Here is a 24745-nt window from a genome sequence, read left to right as displayed (position 1 = left end):
ACATGCGGCAGAATTTCGAGGAAATTAGACACATGCAGGTTTCCTCACGATGTTTTCCTACACCGAAAAGCACGAGATGAATTATAAACAGAAATTAAGCACATGAAAATTCAGAGGTGCTTGCCCGGGATTGAACCCACGTTCATCGGTTAAGATTCACGCGTTCTTACCACTGGGCCATCTCGACTTATATTCATATTTCAAGAAGTGGCTTAAATAAACATATATCAATACAATATAGGCCTCTGCATCTTTGACAGATGATTTAAGCGGCATTGCGAAGGCACTTGCGTTCATGACTGAAAAGATCATATATATGAAAAACATATATCACATTTTTATTAATTTAAGTATAATTTGTTTATTGTTTATTTTTAGTAACTTGATTAGTGGCGAAATATTTCCTGCAGACGTACATCCCTAAGAGAACGGGTCTAATATTTGCATTAAGTAGGGGTTTCTAATTGGCTTATTTTGATTCTTTGTTTGTATACATGCCAAGAATATATATACATAAAAACCTTATATATCGTTAATATAAAAACTAAACAAGATAGAATATATACTGTTTATATTTATATAAACGAACACTAAGCAACACAAGATCTATTTAAAAATCTTATGTAGATTACATCTGTAATTTACAAAGCTTGTATATATTGAAATTAACAATCATGTTTAAATGGTATAAATCATTTTATATATATAAAACAAAAATAGCAGACATATATATGAAGCCCACAGTCATGCTTTTTTATTTATATATGAAGCCCAATCACCGCACCCGTAATTTCGATAATAGGGCGCTTTAAACTTTACTATACGATCCCGACAACAATTTTGTGGAGATTTAAACAGCAAAGCCTTTCCGAAAACGACATCATTTTGTTACGATATTCAGGTTCAATGGTTATATTTGAAGAGCACAAAGTTTTATTTTATATATTTTATATAAAGCACTAAGTATTTACTTATTGAAATTACCTTGTGTAACTGTCTCACTGTCATAGAACGCCCAGGCAAGCAAGTATTGGCATTTGTACCGCTGATTTTTTCGTGGGTATTCCGATGTTCGGTGCCTCGGATGCACTCGGCGCCTTGGATACCAGCGAGCTCCACATACCCCCCCCCCTCCACTATTCCCGTGGGTAAACGCATAACGCACAGCGACAGCGATAAAAAAGGACATAACATCTTTCCAATGAACCCATGGTAAGTGTCGCTGAACGTCAGTGAAATGAAAGAAATGGTGTACAATTTTACAGAACTGACAAAATAGGATAGACCAAGGTGACACAGATTGTGCCACGTGATTATACTTTTACAGTTTGCCAGTCTGATGAATTAAATTTTAAATAAAACGATCAATATATCCGAACACATTGCAAACAAAGACCGTTAAATCTTTTTATTTCTTAAAGAACTTCGATCGTACATTATTCTCGTCAAGTATTTTAAAAAAATATTTTCTGAAGGTTATATTCGCCAAATTATATTTAAATAATGTTCAGTCAATCATCTTTGTATCTTGTAGCATATATTGAATATATTCATATATTGAATATATTCATCCATAAATAGGTATAAAAATAAAAAACCGTTTCTTTAGATGGAATATGTTTTTGATATGTTTAACCTTTGTCGAGATGATATATATATTTTTTATAACTAATATTGAAACGAATGACGTAACTGAACACAACATTATTATAACTTACTGCCTGAACCCTAGGTTCCACCTGCGTGGCATTCACAGATCGTTTTACAATTTTTTTATGAAATTATTTATTAACTTGGTAAAAAATTGGTTTAATATTATTTTATTTATTTCATGCTAAAATCTAATTTTTACTGCAATAAAATATTAAGCCTAAGTTACTCCTAGAGAAGATTGAGTAGTGTCAAAGTTTATCGATTACAATAAAGAAATACTTTCTCTTTATAATTTTAGTATAGATTATTGTATTATCTCGTTATACGAAAATTATGTATATTTAGGCTAAAGTATTTGAAGTATTCAAATCCTATTCTACATCTCTTTCGGAACTCCCTTTTTAGTAAAACCTCTGGACCATAACAGTTCCATACTGTTATGGTCCCGACTGTTTTATATGATAAATTCGGTAAAATTGATAAATAAATTACCTAAAATAAACCGAGATATATAATAAGACGTAAGTATGTCACATGTATGTATACTTACAAACTCAGACTGGAACAGCGTAGTATAAGTTCTAAATCTTCTATTTAACAGCAAAAGGAGCCATTTTCTAGCATAAAGAATTAGCAGGCAGAGCTGGCCTATAAAAATTATAGTCTACATCTGTACTATCTTGAACGTACTATCATAAAACTTTACGGCCAAGATAAACGCGGGACCTCTCCACATCACTGTATTTATAGTACACTTTTCGAACCAATTTCTTAAGAAAATCCTTTATTTTATGTTGTTCTAAACCAACTTGTTGACATGAAACACATGTTGATGTTATCAAACGTAACGTTAAGGTCGTAAACTACAATTTTAAAAGGTTGTGATTCGACCAGAAGATATTTTGAAAGGTTATCGACGTAAGCGCACGGAACTATATAGCTCCGTAAAAAAAAAATTGTTTTAAAAATATAAGGACTGTGTTTTGAAATCATAAAACGTAGATATGTGTAAATAACAAAGACAGTGTGTGATCTATATAAAAAGATTATTGTTTGAATAAGTTTAATACGCAAAAGGGTGAAACGATAATTATATAATATAGGTACTTTTACTGAGGACTTATTTTACGAGCAAAATAAGTTAAGAAAGTAGTGTATTAATAAAAATAAATGCTTTATAAAACGATTTTAAGAAACACCTAAAGTTCTAGTAATTTATTTTAAAACAAAGAAATACTTTAAAAAATATACAGTGAAGTGAGTAGATACAAAGAGAATAACTTTTTTTGTAGCGGGTGTTTAATAAAATCTCCAGGCGCAGATTATAATATTGTACATACAGTTCGCAATTTTTACTTGAACAATAACCATATCGTTGGCCCAACGGTGTGAACCATACTTCCACGCACAAGCGATACGGGTTCAAACCCAAGTTGTTGGTGACCTATTTCAATTTATTTATTTTTCTGTTAAGAAGTTGCTGTTATAGTCGTTACTAAGTAAGAATGATTCCACAGAAAAAAATAATAACAACAAGAAATAATACTTCTCCAGAATCTTACAATGTGACAAATCGGCAAAAAAGCAAACAGTCTGAAAAGTGGTCGCCTGCATCAGAACAACTTATTAAATAAGACGTTGAACAAATCATTCGTAATGAGTTTCAGGCCTTTAAAAATTTACTATTGGATGATATCACTAACATGTTAAACAAAATGATTCAAGAAAATCTTAAACCTATAAAAGAGCAAATATCTACTATTGAAAACTCGATGACTTTTTTGAGCGAAGAATACGAATCTACTAAAAAAATAATTGCAAGTTATGACGATAAAATTGCGGAAATGGAAAGAGAGAAAAATGCACTAAAAAATGTAACATCTGATTTGCAACAACGAATACATACTATGGAGCAGTATAATCGATCAAATAACATTGAAATACAAATGATTCCTGAGCATAAAAATGAAAATTTAATTAGTGCAGTAATGCAACTGAGTAAAGCAATATCATGTGATCTAAAGGAGTCTGATATACATCACTGTACTAGAGTTGCAAAATTGAACAACAGCGACAAAAGACCCAGATCTGTGATTGTAAAGCTATCCACACCACGAATGAGAGACACGATGCTAGCATGTGTCATCAATTACAATAAATCGCATCCTGACGATAAACTTAACACAAGTCACATAGGTATTGCAGCAGATAAGCAGCCAATATATGTTATGGAACACTTGACACCGGCTATTAAGTCTTTACATGCAGCAGCTCGAATAAAATCTAAAGAAAAAAAATACAGATTTGTGTGGGTTAGACAGGGCAAGGTATTTATGAGAAAGACAGAACATTCAGAATGTATTTATGTAAAAAATCATACTGTTTTGAATAATATCCAGTAAATTGCTTTGCTCTCTAAACTCATAGATCATTTTAGTGTTTCATGTTATAAAATTCAACGGTCTTAATATATACTACCAGAACGTCCGAGGTCTCCGTACTAAAACTCATGACTTCATCTGCAATTTATCGTGTACAAATTATGATGTTATTATATTAACAGAAACGTGGCTTAATAATAAAATAGAGAACCATGAAGTATTCGACAACCGTTATACAGTATACAGAAGAGATCGTGATAGTTTACCTTTACATTGTAAAAAAGATGGTGGTGGAGTTTTAGTGGCGGTCTCAAATAAACTGAAATCAATGCGACTCAGTTTTTGTGAAAGTCAGTGTGAAGATCTTTGGATAAATATTGAACGAGAAAATTGTCACGATGAGTGTAACTCAATTGCATTATGTGCAGTTTATTTGCCTCCTCCCGTCAGCCGTAATATGCTATCTAATTTTATCAATAATTTTAATAGTAGAATTGCAGATAATAGACAAAATGTTATGCTCGTGGGTGATTTTAATTTAAGTAATATCAATTGGTTCGCTACTGATGATAATGTTATTTCTAATAGTTCCTTAGGAAATTTGCTAGTTGATTTTGCATCTCTCAATAATTTAGTTCAACATAATAACATTAGTAATAACAATAATAAAATATTAGACTTAATATTCAGTAATCATAATAACATAAAAATTAGTAAGTCTATTTTGCCAATAGTGCCTCCAGATCACCACCATCCTCCCTTAGATATATTAGTTTCTTATTCATCAAGAACTTCTTTAAAAAGTAATGTTATTGGTGATAAGAAGAACTATTTTAAAGCTGACTACGTAAGTATAATTTCAGAATTAAATAATATCAATTGGTTAAGCGAATTTTGTAATTGTAAGTCAATAAACCTAATGATCGATAAATTTTATAAAATTTTGAACAAATTGATCGAAAAATATGTACCAAAAAAGAAACAAAAAGGTAAACAATATCCTCCATGGTTCACTAAGGAAATGATAAATTTATATAAAGAGAAACAAGTTTTTTTAAATAAATACAAAATATATAAAAACCCACTTGATGAAATTTCATTACGTCTTTTGAGCAAACGTTGTGCAGATTTATCGAAAATTTGCTACAATAATTACATTAAAATTGTTGAAGAAAATATTAGTAGAAATCCTAAATATTTTTGGTCATACCTTAAGGGCAAACAAGATAATAGTACCGCACTCCCAGGCATAATGACTTACAAACAAAAAGTAATGAAATCGGGATCAGAAATTTGTAACGAATTTGCCTTGTATTTTGCTTCTGTTTACACACAATCTCAAAGTTCATATACATTACCATCTTATAGTAATCAATGTAAACATGACTTTGGAGCGTTCACTAATTCTGTAATATCGCGAAGACAGATTTATCAATACTTAAAAAGACTTGATACAACTAAAGGGACAGGTTATGATAATATCCCTCCTACATTTATTTCTAAATGTGCATGGGTACTAAGTTTCCCTTTATATTTATTATACAACGAATCACTTCGCTCAGGTGTTTTTCCCGATAAGTGGAAAATAGCTAGGATCGTACCAGTATATAAGTCCAAGGGTAGTGAGTGCATTGAGAATTATAGACCGATTTCCATACTTTCCACTTTTGCCAAAGTATTTGAAGCAATAGTTTACCCATATCTAGAATGTCATGTAAAGCAAATGAATAATAATAACCAGCATGGCTTTATAAAGGGTCGATCTACAACATCAAATCTTGTTTCGTACAGTGAATTCATTGTGCCAGCTATTGATAACCACAAGCAAGTTGACGCAATTTATACCGATTTAACCAAGGCTTTCGACAAAGTTTCGCACGATATTTTACTCTTAAAACTAAGCAAGTACGGATTCAATGGTAATATGCTTGAGTGGTTCAAATCATATTTATACAATAGACAACAATTTGTTGTCTTAAAAGGTTTTAGCTCGAGTCTATATAAAGCCTGCTCCGGGGTTCCTCAAGGGTCACACTTAGGACCTTGGCTCTTTAATATCTTCATTAATGATATTTGCGATACGGTACATTATAGTAGAGTATTTTTATTTGCGGACGATTTAAAATTAACAAAAGTAATAAACAACTTAGCTGACTCAGAGCTCTTACAGGCGGATATTAATGCTATATATAATTGGTGTAAAAATAATAAAATGGAATTAAACGTCAGTAAATGCAAGCATATAAAATTTACGCGAAAGCTCAATATAATCAAAACAATATATAGCATTGATAACATCAAGTTGGAGGAAGTTTTTGAAATAAGTGATTTGGGTGTCATTTTTGATGACAAGCTTACTTTTGTCCCGCACTTCAATAAAATAATTACGAAAAGTTCCAAAACGTTAGGATTTTTAATTAGAAATGGTAAACACTTCACGAATAACACGAAAAAAATAATCTATAACGCTTACGTGCGTAGTGTACTGGAGTACGGTAGTGTTGTGTGGAATCCTTGTTACAATGTACATCGTCTGCGTATAGAGAGAATACAGAAGCGATTTGTATATCATCTATCCAGAAACAAAAAAACCTCATACAATAAATCTAATAAAAATTACAGCAATCTCTTGAAAGACTTTAATATGGATAGTCTCTCTGTACGCAGACAATTATTAGATCTCTCTTTCCTATTTAAGATAATTCGTAACGAGATCGACTGTACTTACTTACTTGAAAAGATATACTATCGTATTCCAAGGCGCAATGTTCGTAGTTTTCTGGGCACTTTTGATGTCAGAATATCAAAAACGAAATTAGGATGTAATGCACCAATGCCTAGATCATCACGGTTGTACAATGGTTTTTGTCAAGATCTAGATATTTTTAATGACTCTGCCATGATTTTTTTTTTTTTTATAGAATAGGAAGGTGGACGAGCATATGGGCCACCTGCTGGTAAGTGGTCACCAAACGCTCTTAGACATTGGCATTGTAAGAAATGTCAACCATCGCTTATAGCCAATGCGCCACCAACCTTGGGAACTAAGATTTTATGTCCCTTGTGCCTGTAATTACACTGGCTCACTCACCCTTCAAACCGGAACACAACAATATCAAGTATTGCTGTTTTGCGGTAGAATATCTGATGAGTGGGTGGTACCTACCCAGACGAGCTTGCACAAAGCCCTACCACCAGTAAAAGTAAGTGATTTATCGTAGACGGGCGCTAGAATTGTTGAGAGATGCAAATAAATAATAAATAAATAAATAATGTTATCTTAATTTTATTTTGTATTAATTAGTATATTTTTAGTAATTTTTTTGTAACGTAAACTTTGCATGAATTTAATGAATTATTTAATTTTAATTTGTACCTATATCAATTTCAAACTATTTGTGTTATTAATTTTAATTTTATTAAGTGCATGTTTATTTTTTTATGATCTTTAATTTGTACCAATTTGGACTTTTTTTTTTAATCTTTCTACTCATGTTGCTATAATTATGTGTTAATGTATTTTTAAAACAAATATTGTAATTGTTGTGGCTACTTTAAAAAGCTTCACATGTTAGCTATTTTCACTAAATTGTTTTACATTTGTCATTAAAACATGTAGTAGCTACTAGTGGTCCTTAAAATAAATAAAATAAAAAAATAAAATAAGATGTACAAAGTTATTATTGGACCTGACTTACAAACACTTACTTGATGGACTTTAAAGAAGCGTAAAAATTCCGTGTGGTCTATAGAGAGTGTTCTTAATCTTTTTGTAATTATAAATGGAACGGTTACTATATGAATTCGCCGAAACAATTATGACACTCCATAATATTTTTACTTTAAAAAGAAAACTGTATTATTTAATGAAGCCCATTAAAAAAAGTTTATCGCAAGATTTTTTTAAATGTGTTGTAAATTGGTCAATAACACTTGAAGCGGCTTCACGGAGTTGGATTGAGAGAATTTTTTTACGTCAATGTAACCAATATTAATTTCTTTTAAATCATTAATAATAATAATAATAAATTTTATTTACACCCAAAAACATGTACACAATTTTAGTTGGCAGTTTTATCTAAATCTAGGGAATTGCTAAATATTTTTGTTTGAAAACTTTGTTTCGAACATTGTCATCTTAATATGTGGCCAGTATAATTAAATAAGTAAATACCAAACATAAGCGATAAAACATATTTGATCACGTTGGCGGCACTTGAATGGGCTAATTTATACTTTTGTAGAAGTTGGAAGTGTGTGTACACTCCCGTGCGTCGAAAAGTACGTACGCCGTTGGTCCTGCGCTTGTACTCTTTTCGGTCGTGTCGGATTGCCGTCCTATCGGATTATTAGAGTTAGGGACTAGAGAGTGTACCTGTGTTTGCGCACACACTTGTTCACTGTAATATCTCCTGCGCAGTTGGCTAATCTCTCTTGAGATTGGCAGCCGTGGCCGAAATCGGTCTGGAGGACTAAGGGCGAAATTACAGTTGGCTCATTTGGTCGCTTCTCTTAAAATAATTTTCAGTAAATTTTACCTAATAAACATGTGCATTGTGTTAATTTCAAAATGAACAAACGATTTCCAATATCGATTATTGATGATCCATTGAATGAAATGAATGAGAATATCAATCCACGCAAATTAAACTCGTGAAACGTGAAATAATCATCTAGACGCTACAATAGTACCTGCACTTTCGATATTACTTTTTACACCGGGTTAGCTCTCGAGGGAATAACTGGCCCAGAAACAAATATTCAATACGTGATACATAAATGAATATACAGATATATATTAGATACTACGTTTACTTGATTGGTTTAAAACGAGTTTATTGTTAAGTTATAGCTTATTGCTTGCAATGCACTTGCTATGTATGAATAAAAATAAATAGAGATTTGATATAATTTATCCTAAAGAGTGTAAGTCGAGCGAGAGGTATACTGAATGTATACCTCTTATTATATAATAATAATTATGTCATAATACAATTTTGGCTACGACGGAGATATAAACACATGTGTACTACAAATGAGCTCCCAAAAATGTGCACAATATATTCCACGATTGTATTCCGACACGGTAATAACAACTACTTACACCACACTGTACATTTCTGAACTTGAGTTGCTAAAAGCACAATAACATTTATGGGATTCGAACCCAGAACTTTTGCCATGCATACTAGCTACTGAAGCAACGAGGTAATTACGTAAATATACTCTGAATATAGAACATTTTTCTTAGGCCGAATAAGAAATTACTGGTGGTAGGGCTTTGTGCAAGCTCGTCTGGGTAGGTACCATCCACTCATCAGATCAATCAATCAACAGCCAATCGTTGTCCACAGCTGAATATAGGCCTCTCCCAAGGTGCGCCAAAGCTCCCTGTCCTCCGCCTTCCGCATCCAGTTGGTGCTCGGCACCTTCTTAAGGTCGTCGGTCCACCTGGCTGGAGGGCGCCCTACGCTGCGCTTGCCGATTCGCGGTCTCCACTCTAGGACTCGTCTGCTCCAACGGCCATCGGTCCTACGACATACGTGACCAGCCCACTGCCACTTCAGCCTGCTAATTTTGCAAGCTATGTCGGTGACTCCGGTTCTTTTCCGGATAATCTCATTTCTGATCTTATCCTTCAAAGATACTCCGAGCATAGCTCGCTCCATAGCACGCTGAGCGACTTTGAATTTGTGGACTAGTCCCGCAGTTAGTATCCACTCATCAGATATTCTACCGCAAAACAGCAATACTTGATATTGTTGTGTTCCGGTTTGAAGGGTGGGTGAACCAGTGTAATTACAGGCACAAGGGACATAAAAACTTAGTTTCCAAGGTTGGTGGCGCATTGGCTATAAGCGATGGTTGACGTTTCTTACAATGCCAATATCTAAGGGCGTTTGGTGACCACTTACCATCAGGTGGCCCATATGCTCGTCCACCTTCTATAAAAAAAAAAAAGATTGTTTTTTTACTATTATAAAATCACTAGATATAATTGAATAAAGATATCCAATTACTTACTTAACATCCTCTCCCATATCTTCGCCTTCTTAGATAGATAGATATTAGCAATCAATTTCATAAGCCGGGATGGCCTAGTGGTTAGAACGCGTGCATCTTAACCGACGATCGTGGATTCAAACCCGGGCAAGCACCACTGAATTTTCATGTGCTTAATTTGTGATTATAATTCATCTCGTGCTTGACGGCGAAGGAAAACATTGTGAGAAAACCTGCATGTGTCTAATTTCATTGAAATTATGCCACATGTGTATTCTACCAACCCGCTTTGGAGTAGCGTGGAATAAATTCCAAAACCTTCTCCTCAAAAAGGGAGAGAAGGCCTTAGCCCAGCACTGGGATACTGTGAATATCTGTTACTGGTTGTTATTCTTTGAGATATAGCTCATTATAACGAGGTAGTCGTAGAAAAAATATTACTCTTGTCAGCTTTCGTATAGTACGAAACTAAGTATGAAAGATTTGTTAAGTTCTAAAATGTCTATAAAGTCAACGACAATAGATTTATTGAAAAAATATAGGAAAAAAATTACCAGACCTTTAATTCTATCATCACAACGTATTGTTGTCTTATCTTTTTAAAATAAATAACATAAGCATTTAAAATATATACATATAGATGGCGCTGCCATCTAGTGACAATAATCGGAATTCCGTAGAAAACTTTTTTTTATTATTATTTATTTGTGAAACAGACAGTACATTCATTCTTAAAAGTATGATATTAATGTTAGCACACATACCAGTCAAGGTTTCACTTATAACTAAAACATAATTAGAGCAGAACAAACTAATAATAATGAAACAAAAAACATGAAAGAAGTGGAAACTTAAATTAAAGAATTAGGATTTATTAGCTCTGACAAAGTAAGTGAATCGATACTGGAAAATTTAGTATTATATTCCTTCCAAACTGTATGTATGAAGGAGTTTCGCGTATTTAAAAAGGACGAACTAAACAGCCTTTTTCCGTGTATGTAACTTTAGTAATTTGTTAACGTTAACTCTATCAAAGTATATATATAAATATATAGTTAAAAAACCTCGCACAAGGCACACTGATATTAAAAAAAGCATAAAGAAATACGCGCTGTGTGTTATAAATGATTATTAACAATACGTTCCAATAGATTTATTATCCAATATTTACATGTTTTAAACATTGAACGAGATAAAATCCTTATTTCACCCGTGCGAGGTCGAAACGGGAAGCTAATATAATATAAAGCCATAATAAATTTTATGAAATCACCCAGCATGTTCAAGTTTTGCATGCAAACATGCACCTCGCATGTTGACTATTGTTTTTTTTAATTTCTTCGTGTTATTTTGCGCAACATTATAACGCTAAAATATACGAATACATACAATTAAATATACTTAATGATTCATCAAAGCCCAGATCATTAAAAAGCTGAAATTTTAACTTATTGCCAAAATTACGAAGTTATTATAATGTGTTGGTTTAACCGAAGATTTTGGGTTCAAACTCAGGCAGCATCACGGAATTTTCATGTTTTTAGTTTAGTTTGTGCTTATATTTAATTAAGAGACGCGTATATCACGATTTTTCAAAATCAACTCTATAAAAAGTAAAATTTATGTTTTAATTTGGTAGGAGTACCGTTAGTTTGGTTAAGATTTTAGAGGTATGAAAATTAAAATTTCGGTTAGTTTTTAATGAAGAATAATGTACGGAGTAAAATGGGGATTAAATGTTTGTATGGGACCTATTAGTTTTGAATTAAGGTCGTGTCATTTCGTCGCGATTGTTACATATTTTTATAAAAAAAAAGAGTTTGTAAAGCGATTTTCTTGTACCTACTTTGTATCATTTTGCTATTGAAGTTAACTATACTTATATTTATAAATTATCTTTTGTTACTCAAAATCTTTATTATAATTTATTTATTTATATTAGATAGGCAGACTAGCAAATTGGTTACCTGATGGTAAGTGGTCACTATCACCCTGAGACATTGACACTAAGAAATATTAACAATCTCTTACATCGTTAATTTTGAAGAAAATGTTATATCCCTTGTGCCTAAATCAATCACTCTTGAAATCGGAACAGAATAATACTAAGTCTTGTTGTTTGGCGGTAAAATAAATTGCGAGTTCTATCCTTATGCAATATAATGTATACAAAAATATATTTGGCATATATCTATGGGAATGGTTAAGAAATGAGAAGTGAATATTTTTTAACAATAAAAACATTATATAAAAATCTATAGAGGTACCTTAGAGACAATATAAAGACAATTTTAAGATAAATCAAAAGGTATACCAAATCATCGAAATTAAAAATGCAAATAATAATTATTTTATTAATTAGATTTCCGACATTCGTTACAAAGTACTTTAATAATTATTAAAGAACAACTCGACATAGAACACGATAGTAAACTTATTTTTACAATATCATATACCATTATATATATAAAAGACGAGCCGGTTGGCGTGGTTGGTAGATACTTGCCTTTCGCGCCGCAGGTCGTGGGTTAGATTCCCACCCATGACAGACATTTGTGTGTATAAACATATTGTTTGTAATGATTCTGGGTGTAATTATCTATATAAGTATGTATTTACAAAAGAAAAGTAGTATATGTAGTATATCAGTGTTGTTTCCATACTACGAGCTTGCTTAGTTTGGGAAAGTTGGTTAGCACTTCAGAAAATTGGAACAGACACAAGTGGATTTAAGTTACATTATCATCTTTTAAATAAAAAAGTTGTAGGTATGATTACCATTGTTATGATTTTACATCTTACTTCTTATATTACTCTTTAGTATATCACAGCCCATTTTAACAGCGTCTATAGCAGTTCCCGGAGCGCACATAACACCGTAACCACCGTGGCCGTAACAGTGGACTACCTTCACACCGTCAATGATCTCGGGTTCAACTCTAACTGGAATTCTATGCGGCCTCAAACCAACTTTATGGTCTACAATTTCAGCCTTTTTTAAAAATGGCAAAAGCTCATAACATCGCTCTAAAATAGCGGCTGTATCGTGTTTACATACTTCTCGATTGTAACTGTCATATTGTCTCACGCCACCCAATGTGGCGACGCCGTCTAAGCCAGGAATCACATACGTATCATAATCACCATAAAATGCCATTTTTAATGAGGGAACTCTAGCTTTAATTACCTGTCCTCGTAAAGATACAAGATCATGATCATTACATAACGCCTTAGCACCCATACCGGTACAATTGAAAACTAAATCGAATTCCGAACGTAGTGATGCGAAATTATCGATTCTCTGCCGTACAATTTTCCCTCCGTTTTCGGTAAACGATTTTTCAACCCAAGGCAAATATTTCTCGCATCCAATTTTTATTGTTGAAAAATATGATCCATATTTCCATCCTTCACCGCACAATTTCAGCTCATCTTCGTCTACTGGCCTATAAATGGGCACTAGGTCTTCGATAAGGTGATTTCTCGTGACATGATAATTTTCTTTGGAAAATATATAACTAGACAAGGTCATTAAACCGGCGTTATGAGCTTCAGAAGTTTTTAAAATATTATGCCAGAAATACCAGGATTCATCGATCCATTTCTTTGTGACCTCCTTCGTTGGACCCCTAAAACTCGTGCCTGGTCTGAATATGCCTGCAGCGATACAGCTCACCGTATCTTGTGTAAATGCATCTGCTATAATTGATACGTTTGTATTTCTTAGATCTTGTTGCAATATTTTGGCGACTGTCATACCAACAACGCCGGCTCCAACTATCGCTATCTTTGGCGATTTGTTATCCATTTTTATCTGGAAAAATATTGTAGCATTTAACTCCGTAAATATACATATATCTTTTTTTGATTAATCTTTTCTAGCAAATATTAAATTACTCTAATAAAAATTTATTATCTATACAAAGAGATTAAAAAATGTTAAATATTACTTTTTTTTTCAATATATTCAAAATCTATGCTTGAGACAAATATATTGACAAATAAAGAAAGGACTATTGTGATATGATCTGCCATTAGAGCTCGTTCACTAAATTCATTAATATGACCATGCCGACATCGGTGTAGATTTTTATTAAGTACGCATACGCATCAAGTTTATCATAATTTCAAAATTGTCAGTCGCAAGAGGTGCATACATAGGTAATTTTTGTCTCTTTGTAAGTTTACTACCTATGGTAACATTACATAATGTTACAAAGCTGCTTAATATTACGTCCAAATAGAACTTTAATTAGTATTTCAATAATGTATACAAAAACATTGTTATTCATAGTATTATTTTAAAATACGTGGATATAATGTGGAAATTCTGCCACGTATGTATTCCACCAACCCGCATTGGAGTACCGTGGTGGAATAAGCCCATAACCTTCTCCTCAAAAAAGGAGAGACCTCAGCCTGTTGTTACTGTTACTGTATTATTTTATACTTATTTTCGAGGTATCCCTAAAAGCAATAAATAATGTGACTATTAATAATCATATTATTTATATAATAATCAGATTTGAACATGTAAACATTTCTTAAATAATAAAATTGAACTTTGAACTAAATAAATCTAATAGTCTTATTTATTTAAAATGTCGTCGATTAAAGATTCTTTCTAAAATATTTAAACATAAAAATTAATAAGTATATAATAAAACTTACATTTTGTAAACACAGATTATGTCCAATTTGTACGTCACTCTTCAAATTACCACTAAAGGCTAATATAAATTAATGAATGTTATCATTCGAATGTGTTTTTAGTACTACTGCGTGAAGTTTTCGGATAATTTCAACCTATTTATAAATCAGTGTTGCCAATCAAAAATAAAAAAGTTTTGTCAAAGTTAAATGACTTGTTAATATATTAAATCTAACTTAACCTTAACAAATAAATCCTTAATAAAAATAATATATATTATTATTAAAAAAAATACAACAAGTACAGTGTCTATAGGTAGACGTGGCCACTTACCATAATGTGCCCTATTTGCCCTTTACATTACAAATAAATATATATATATTATAAGATATCACATTCATTTTAAAAATATATTAAAACTTAAATGAACCATAAACAACTCCAGTCTAAATGAATAAAGATCAAAGTCACGCTCGAATTCCTGTTAAATTTCCCCAAACTTTCTTTACAATCATTACAGGCCCAAGTTTCAGTTGAAGTTGTTCCACTTTGCCACTTGAACGGCACTCAAGTTTTTTATGACTACCAGTTACGACTTCTCTTAAGTTCGACAACTTTTTATTTTGAAATTTTTTACACCAAAAATATATAGGAATATGAAAACTTTATTTTTATTTTGTTTTTTATGAGTAGCAGATGTGCCAATAAACCACCTGGAAAATAGCTTTGTCTTACATAAATAACTTATTATTTTTTAAGGAACAGTAACTTATTCGGCTTAGTGCAAGTTTTGTATTACGGTGTTCCAATTTAAGGACAAAATCATACATCGTAAGAATAATGTTTATATTTCTCTGTCAATGACTAAGATTATAGTGTTCCATTTGTGAGTCTAATGTTTCATTAAAATAAAAAGTACCTACTAAATGCATAAACACCCAACCTAGACACTTGATGGCGAATACTCGTGTAGCTTAAACAAGTTTTTCCATGAACGGGACCCGAACTTACATCAGATAATGCCGATGTCAGATGCAATACATGGCGAATTTAATTTTCTGATCATGTAGTATATTAACAGATAATATTCAAGATATAGTTTATTTTTAATATGCACTTTTAGGCGAAATAATGGTCGCTGCTTATATGCCAAAAATTAAATATATGTTTTATTTCAATTGTTTCATGTTATAATTAATGCATAATGTACGTAGGCAAGGGAACTATCGTCCACAATATACATTTTGCGCTGACATTCAAGTCCAATCAAAATGTAGTTTTAAAAATAACTCTTTGAAATAATAGTTCATAAAAACAAATATAAAATAATTAGTTTATCAATGAAACTAGTAAACATCAGTAAATCCACAGCAAGCAGGGTATTTTTTACAAGTTGTATGTATATATTTTTAAAATTCATTTGTATAAAGTATTATAAATTAAATAAAACTTTTAATGTATAAGCTATTTTTATGAGAAGTAATTAAAATGTAGTATTCGTTTATTTGTAATTTTATTTATGTTTGTGTATTCAATACAAATAATGTAAATAATCTATATTACGCTGTTCGGTGGTTTTAAAAAAGTCTATGTTCCTTTCAAAGGTTTTAAATCTTCCTAGTAAAGCTTATTTTAATCGGCGTAGCCGCTTTATCCTAAAAGTTTAACAAGCAGACAAATTTAATATAGAATTTATAATATTACGGTATACATTGACATTCTTACCGGTATTCAAAAAAAATTGGTCTTGTTTTACAGAAACACGGCCACAACGTAAAGATTACAATCAGCTATCGTCCAATGAAAAACTTGACAACAGAAAAATTGAAGATGTGCACATAGATGAAGCCGAAGTAGATTCCGACGCAAGCAGTACTGACTTAGACGAGCGAGACACGCGCAGTGTTTGCCCGCCTTGTACGCATGATCGATACAACAACAACGTCCGAAGGCGCGCCCATGATGATTTTAGCGATGATAGTGATTACGGTAAGGTTAAAAAATAATTAAATATTTTTAAAAATAATATTTTATATTTAAAACAAAATATCGGTTTTTACGTGTTACCGTATGTAATGTCAGCTGTCAATTGATGCTGGCAGAAAACCTGTCTTGCTGTCACTGTCATGTATCAGAAGACGAAAGCGAAACTTTGTTCAGTTGTTATAACGAAATTTTTTTCGTTGGATTAATAATTATTACGCTTTCATATAAAGAAATTGTAAATAATACGTTTTAAAGTGTAACAGTGCATTATGGCAAACCTAAAGTCAGACCTGGATCAGTATCTACTTCAAAACGAAAGCCGTCGAAGTTACAAAATTAGTTTACCATTCTCAACTCCTAGTTTTTTTTCACGAAGCAATGACGAAACTCCCACGAGCACTAGCTCAGCCGGAACTTGGTTCGAAAACGTTCAAAAAGAATATTTTACCCTGGTAAGTACTACATTGTTTACTGAAATACAATTATTTATATTTTAAATGTTTATAAATTGTTATTATTTTTTATCATTTCAGACTCGAACACAACGGTTTCTGGGTTTTGGTATATGTTTATTCTTGGGTATCCTATGCTTTACATTATCATTCTTTTATATACCACTTCTGCTACTGAAAGCAAGAAAATTTGCCCTTTTATTCTCTTTGGGCAGTCTCTTCTTTATAATGAGGTAAGTTGATTGATACTTTTATTAATGGTGAAAACAACACAGCAATAAATAGTTATATTTAAACAAATGCAGATTCAATACCATATATATATACTACTATATATCAAGGGTTGGCTTTCAAAATTTGCTACTCCATTTTGGGTTGGAAATGTGGTAGAGGGGTATGGGGGGAAAGTGAACAGCCTCTCTGTACCACTCCTACCCTGCAGAAACCCATGGTTACCGAGATATTCATGATTAAAGTTTTGAGGTTTAGTCACCTCCGAACTATCATTTCCTATAATTTTAGAATAAAATAGTGTCAAATTAAAGGGGAGGGGTAAGAAGGGCTAACCTCCGTCCCCTTATTAATTGACAATGATACCTACTCTGCCTTAGATTAGTGAATATGGGTCGATTATTTAAAAAAAAAATTAAATAAAATTTGTATGATCATGTAACAGATCATTGGAAGGCTTATTATTTGAATTTGAAGGCTTGATGATCAGTATTGTTATATCCATAAAAAGGCGAACTATAGTGATCCAGTGGATCCAATGACAAACCATTTGTGGCCGAAGATGAGACTCATACACTGTATTGATATATGTATTGAGTCCCAGTGGAAAGTATTAAAAAGATTCTTCTACAAAGACAATTACAATCATACAGAAAATTAGGCAAATATGATAAACTAGGGCAAAGTCATATAGGTTAGGTTACTTTTGACCACAACGCCAAAATGCCAGAACCGAATCAACCTATGTTTACTAGTCTAAGGCAGAGTAGGTATGAATGTCAATTAATAAGGGAGGGGTAACCCCCCCGTACCCCTCCCCCTTAATTCGACACTATTTAAATCTAAAATTATAGGAAATATTAGTTCAGAGGTGACTAAGCCTTAAAACTTTAATCATGATTATCTTGTTAACCATGGATTTCGGTGGGGGAGGAGTGGTACAGAGGGGTTGTAAATCTCCCCTCCGTACCCCTCAACCCCACCTCCCACCCAAAATCGAGATGCGAATTTCTAAAGCATTCCCAAACCTCTAATACTCTATAGTTAGTGAAACCTTGTTATTTACCTTGATGTGGCCCTATATATCTACCATTATATTCACATTCAAATGTCCTCTTGACCAATTTAAATCAGCCAATCACAATACAAACTAATCATATAATACAATTGGATAGCTATCTTACACATATGGTGTAAGTTCAAGTGTAGAGTATAACACAATGGAAAAATTCAAGAATTAATCCTTCGTATGCCGGAGCGCAGATCTGCGCTCGAACGTTGAAAAGTGTTTTCTCTGTCATACCTCATAGTTTAAATTTTTTGTTTTACACTAGACTAGAGAAACATACCTAGCCCCTTTTTATCCATAGTAATTGATATATACTTGTCTCCCTCTCTGTTTTTTATTAAATTATCATTCCGACCAATCAGCGACGACGAATTCATAACCATCGCGCCAACATAATTTTTTCGAATACTCGCGGCTATATTTGTGAAAATTTCGTAAATTGCAAAATGTTTTTCGAATATAAATAACAACAGTAAGGTGTTTTGTTTATTCATGTTAACAAAGGTTCTCGGGTAAGCGTTGAATATATTTATATATTCTATATATAAAACAGCTTCCGCAAAGATTTTAGTTTGCCTTATATTATTATAATTTTTTGAAACTTATCATTCAATTATAATATTTATAATTTCTATTTTAATTATTAAAATAAAGTTTTCGTATTACAATAATTCATATGTAGGTATTCATCGATCATTTTTGAAACATATACAAGAAAATAAGCGCGATCTAAAATTACTTTTAAATTTTAACAGATTTTGTTTTAACTTAAGTTGTATTTTTTACTTTTTTAAAAAAAATCTATTAATTTCACTACTAATATAAGATTATAAGTAAAATGGTGTTATTAATTACGAAACAAAATTATTATTATTGTTTAGATGGATTTGAAATTGATCAATCTAAAATAATATTTTACATTGCCTTTTCCGGAATCACCTAGAAAAATGTGGCATATCATTCCAAACATTGATCATGTCCACATGCAAAGATCTAAATTCGAACCATACGTTCATAGGATTTTACATGGAAAGGTGATATAAATGATGAAAAGGCGTAAAGACAATTTGTGGACCATGTTGGACAGAGAAAACCTTATATGAACAATCTATAATAATATTTTTTTTATTTATTATTAATAATCCCATACAAGAATTTTTTTCATTAACCCCATTCGTAAAATCTAGATTATGTTTCAATGGTATTTTCACTTTTTGTTAAATCGAATACAATTAACGTAATTAAGATTGTGTTGTAAAAAAGTAAAAACAATCATAATAAATGAGTAAAACACTGATAATTTTATTCAACAAATATTTTAAAATTCTGGATATGAGAGCTAGTGATAAAAAAGAGTATACAAAAACTTTCGATAATATTGTCAAAATAAAGTTAACATCTGGCTATACCAAACCTTCTATCTCTTTCTTAGGTCGTACGATATATGTTCTTTCTCTTTCACCCGCCAAATCAGCAACAGATACAGCATTTCTTATGGTGTGTGATGCGGCATACGAAGGGTTACTGACATTTATTGCCTCTTCCTAGAGGTTTGAACCCAATACCCCAAGATCTGCATCATTATAAACGACATCATGACTAGACTAAAGAGATATCAGAATATTACGATAAGATTGGCATAAAATAAATATTCTAGTTAATAGTTTATTCGATCTGAACAGTCATTGAACTCATTAACAATATAACTGATAATGTAATTATATGGTACATATACATAAATTACTCCTTTGATTACAGACCTATTAGCACTCAATGTGTTCTGATTACTATGAAATTAGATTTAACTTACATATATATATATATATATGAAATGATATATATATATATATGGTAATAGTCTATCAATTACTTACTAATGCTATTATTCGTTTACAGTTTCAGCTTTCTCTACGGCCCTTGGTCACATGTCAAGTCTTTATTCTCAAAGGAAAGGGCATTAACAACGTCTCTCTATGGACTTACTTTAATAGCCACATTATACTGTGCACTTCATCTCCAGAGCACACCATTGACAGTCATATTTGCAGTTGCCCAAGTCCTAGCCTTAATGTGGATGATGCTGGGCTCGATACCCGGTGGCTCATCAGGAATGAGGTTCTTCGGTAGCATGTTTAAATCATCTGTGTCAAACACGTTGCCCATTTAACAGATAATTAAATGCATTTGACTGCAAATATTACCTAAGTATAGGTTAAATTTGTAATAAAAAATTGTATCCAATGAATTTTATAGTTATAATTAAATTAATTTAAATAAAATTGCCTTAATATTTATAAGATTTCTTAGATTTTGTACCAGTTATATTATCACAAGTAACCTTTTTTCATGTATTATAATATCTAGGTCTTTATGTTTAACTTTTTTTTTTACTGCTAAACACTGATAAACTGTATTGTAACTGTATTCGAATAATTACCCTTAGAATTTTAATTGAGCAAATTATTTAATTTTGTAAATAATAATTGTAAATTAAATTTAAGTACTTTTTGTCAATTAAAGTTATAATCAATTTGTTTCCAGCGCACACTATCAATCTTTTTAATCTTATAATACTATATTATTGTTAGCATGTCTGTGGTATTTTAATTATTCCGTCTACTTCATGTTTTGTAGCTTTGACAAGTATTAATTATTTTTCAAAATACAAAAAGGGGCCTTAAATAAAATATCATTGATGTGTTCATTAATATTGTTTAAATGTATTTATAATTCTGAACTTATACATATCATATAATGTAAACAGGAGCACAAATAAATATTATATAAAATAAGATACTTAATAAATTCATAATTAATTTTATGATATTTCATTGTAATCTAAATCACTTTAAGTTTATTTTCTAAACTGCGCTTATCATTGTATTTATTTAATTAAAAAATGAATCGGGACTGATATGTACGTTTGTGCGGAAAGTATGAGTGAATGATTTCATTAAGAATATCTTTGTAAATAAACTTTAAAAGTCTGATGATCTTTTATTTGAAATAAAAGCTATAGTGTTTTCTCTGTGTATCTTTAATAGATGCTATAGATTAAGGGTTTTTAATTAACTTTAAATCACACTACTATATTATATATAATTGCAGGGCTCAATTCATTTTTGTTGAGTTGTGTTTGAGCTTTGTACAGCTGCAAGAAGGTTTCTGACGTCATAGGATTCTAAATGTACAAAGAGCACGGCGTCAGCTTGAGTTATATTGGATATATTTTACTAAAACATTTAAAGTGGCATTATAATGTATACAGGGCATAAGTATTTTAATAGACTGGTTGTGCAAATTATACACTTAACTAAATGTAAATAAAACCTTTAAAAAAAAAACGTTAATTATGATTATAGTACGAGATACGACATCATGCACTGGTATTAACGCTTCTCAGTCACTTTCCCTGCTCGAGCTTAAACGTTTTAAAAATTTAAAATCTAGACATCCATGGCTGTGACATACTTTTGACAAGGCAACCTAATACTGTTGAATAGGCCAGTGGCATAACTATACCATCTGAGATCCGCAGCAATTTCATTACATCCTAGTAAAATACAGTAACATAATTTGATTTTAATTAATCACTTAAGTAAAAAGTAGTTACCCAATAGTATTACTAAATTTGACTTTTGTCCTACTACACAATGTATGGTGGTCAAAAAAGTATTTAAAAAAATAAATAAAATTGTGTGTGCTCTTATTTAAATATCTAATAAATTTTATTTTCAAAAGCATATAGGTATATTACATAATTTTAATGAAATAATAATTATATATTAACAAGACAATTATTAATAAAAGTTTTTTTTTTCAATGAAAAAAATTGACTTTAAGTTGATATTAATTAACAGTTGGCCCGTGATTTAGCGAGGCAACACATAAAGTAACAGCCTGTGAATGTCCCACTGCTGGGCTAAAGGCCTCCTCTCCTCTTTTTGAGGAGAAGGTTTGGAGCTTATTCCACCACGCTGCTCCAATGCGGGTTGGTGGAATACACATGTGGCAGAATTTCAGTGAAATTAGACACATGCAGGTTTCCTCACGATGTTTTCCTTCACCGTAAAGCACGAGATGAATTATAATCGCAAATTAAGCACATGAAAATTCAGTGGTGCTTGCCCGGGTTCGAACCCACGATCGCCGGTTAGGATTCACGCGTTCTTACCACTAGGCCATCTCGGCTCGAGGCAACACATGCGATTTGTTAATATACACATATTATCTAACATATAAGCTTTGTTATCATCAAATAACAAATGAGGATATATATTTCTAATAACGTATCTTAGGCTATTATTACATTCATAGACAATGACAGCTATACAATTTATAGAATATTTCAATTATTTTCAGATGAAGCACTGACCTGCAACGTTTGTGATAGATCATTCCCGAGTCGACGTCAGCTCAGTGACCACCAGCAGAAGAAAAGACATTTTGGGTAAAATAGCATATTTTACATATATTACGAACGATGAATATCGGATTAAGCGAGTTTCAACCGCAAAAAAGCCATGAAGTCATAACCCAAATATCACTGAGGCGTTAAAGCAGTCCAAGCTAATAAAAAAAACACTTTCACGTATATAATAAGAGTAAGAATAGCATTTTCTTTAATTAGTTGCACGATATGCCAAACTGTTATAAGTCATGTAACATTTACACAGTTAAATACTCGTTACAAAATTGTTTACGTGCTATAAATGTATGTATATAGCTTATAAATAAAATTAGACATGTTTTGCGTGTCAATAAAATTACTGTATTAAAATTTAATTATTTATCTTTTACATACTTAATAAATAATAATTTATCGAATATATTCTGGAAAAGGTACTCAAGAATTAAAGATACTATTATAAGATATATAATATTAAATTGATAATAATTCAGATACAATAGAAGAGCTTAAAACATTTTAAATTTATTTAATCGTAAAATTTAGATGGTGATGCGGCCTGGTAATAAAAAATGCAGGCACATTAAAATAAAATGTATACAAATTTAATAGTAAAAAACAATTATGTAATTACTTACAACAAAAAATCTATAGATATTTGTCAAAACGTAAGAATTCCTTACATAATGAACCGTCGTCTTTCAGCTGCAGCTCCTGTGACAGTCTGTTCCCGTCGCTGATGGCGCTCGAGCACCACAAGGAGGAGTTTCAGCACTGGAGCGACTCCTCCTACTGCTCGCACAGCGATTCTGACGAGAGCGACGAATGTCATGAAGACAGGCATCGATTACTATAATGCCACCATCTCATTATTGCCGGGGACAAACCAGCCGAGCTGGGCACTTTTGTTTAGTACCCTCTAGGAGCCTAGATTGTAGGCGTGATGCAAATTCAGATGTACAATAACGTAACCAATATTCTTGATCATTGTTTAGTTTTAAATTGATTTTTAAGATTTATCTCAATAGAGACTGCAATGAAAAAACAATTGAACATCCTAGTCAAACTTATTTTGAAAAAAAGTCATTAAATTTGGTTAATATTGACTAATATAAGATGGACCTATATCATGTAACTACTGTATTTAGTATCTCCGGAAATATTATTTTTGCTAAGAAAGTGATTGTCTGTAAAAACTTGCCAATCCGCCATACTCATAATTAATTATTTACTAAGTATATATATATGATTTGCGGACTTCAGAAAATTTATACTTCCGACTCTAGAATAGAAAATATTTAAATTTCAATACTTACTTAATAACAATTTATGTGCAGTATTTGAAATCGTTTATTACAAATAATTTTGATTATTTTACTGTACAGTAAACTTCATACAAGATAAAAGTGAAAAATATATACTGTTTCAACAGGAAATAGGTCTTGAATGTGTATTTTATATTCTAAGTTAGAATTACTTAAACAGTTTTGGTTTTGCAGTTTCTATTGAATTGAATCTCTATCATTAACGGTTGCATTTATTTTATATTACTTTATACATAAACTTACAAATAGTATTTAAAGTTGAAATCAATACAAAAAGAACGAAACACCAAAATTTCGTATACGTATGGTGGACAAAGGAGCAGGTTGCAAAGGGCGCCAAAATGTTAATGTCAAAAATATAAATTGTGTGATCAATAAACACAATAAAAATAAATAAATGTGTGATCAATAAACACAATAATTTAAGGCGCCAATTTGAGCGGTCGTAACTTTGCGGACATTTTTTTTTTAACAATAATTCACCTAGCGTCACTGGTGCCTCTTTAAACGCCGACGGACTCCGCCACTGCTGTGTTCTTAATTATAATTTTATATTATGCACTGCAAACAATTCCCGATATCTTTA

At 31.7% G+C, this 24745-nt stretch overlaps 3 protein-coding genes across 3 annotated transcripts in view; 2 read left to right on the top strand and 1 right to left on the bottom strand.

The window, feature by feature from the left end:
- The window catches only part of LOC126773081 (uncharacterized), a 200361-nt gene extending 176206 nt beyond the window's left edge, over positions 1-24155 (top strand). The window contains exons 2-4 of the mRNA XM_050493727.1: positions 16447-16677; positions 22789-22876; positions 23540-24155. Of these exons, the coding sequence (XP_050349684.1) occupies positions 16447-16677; positions 22789-22876; positions 23540-23690 (470 nt within the window). The 3' untranslated portion in view covers positions 23691-24155. The remainder of the gene's footprint in view (positions 1-16446; positions 16678-22788; positions 22877-23539) is intronic.
- Positions 12410-13845, bottom strand: LOC126773064 (D-aspartate oxidase). The gene has a single exon (XM_050493704.1). The coding sequence runs from the start codon at positions 13843-13845 to the stop codon at positions 12829-12831; it is 1017 nt and encodes a 338-aa protein (XP_050349661.1). The 3' UTR covers positions 12410-12828.
- LOC126773078 (uncharacterized) lies at positions 16813-21414 on the top strand. The gene is made up of 3 exons (XM_050493723.1): positions 16813-17126; positions 17208-17359; positions 20323-21414. Exons 1-3 carry the CDS (start codon positions 16944-16946, stop codon positions 20591-20593), a joined length of 606 nt encoding a protein of 201 aa, XP_050349680.1. The 5' UTR covers positions 16813-16943; the 3' UTR covers positions 20594-21414.
- Positions 24156-24745: the final 590 nt, after the last annotated feature.

This window comes from Nymphalis io, chromosome 13, assembly GCF_905147045.1.
Source record: "Nymphalis io chromosome 13, ilAglIoxx1.1, whole genome shotgun sequence".
In the NCBI taxonomy this organism is placed as follows: Eukaryota; Metazoa; Arthropoda; class Insecta; order Lepidoptera; family Nymphalidae; genus Nymphalis; species Nymphalis io.
Note: the sequence above shows the minus strand (reverse complement) of the source record. Positions and strands in the feature narration are given on the sequence as shown.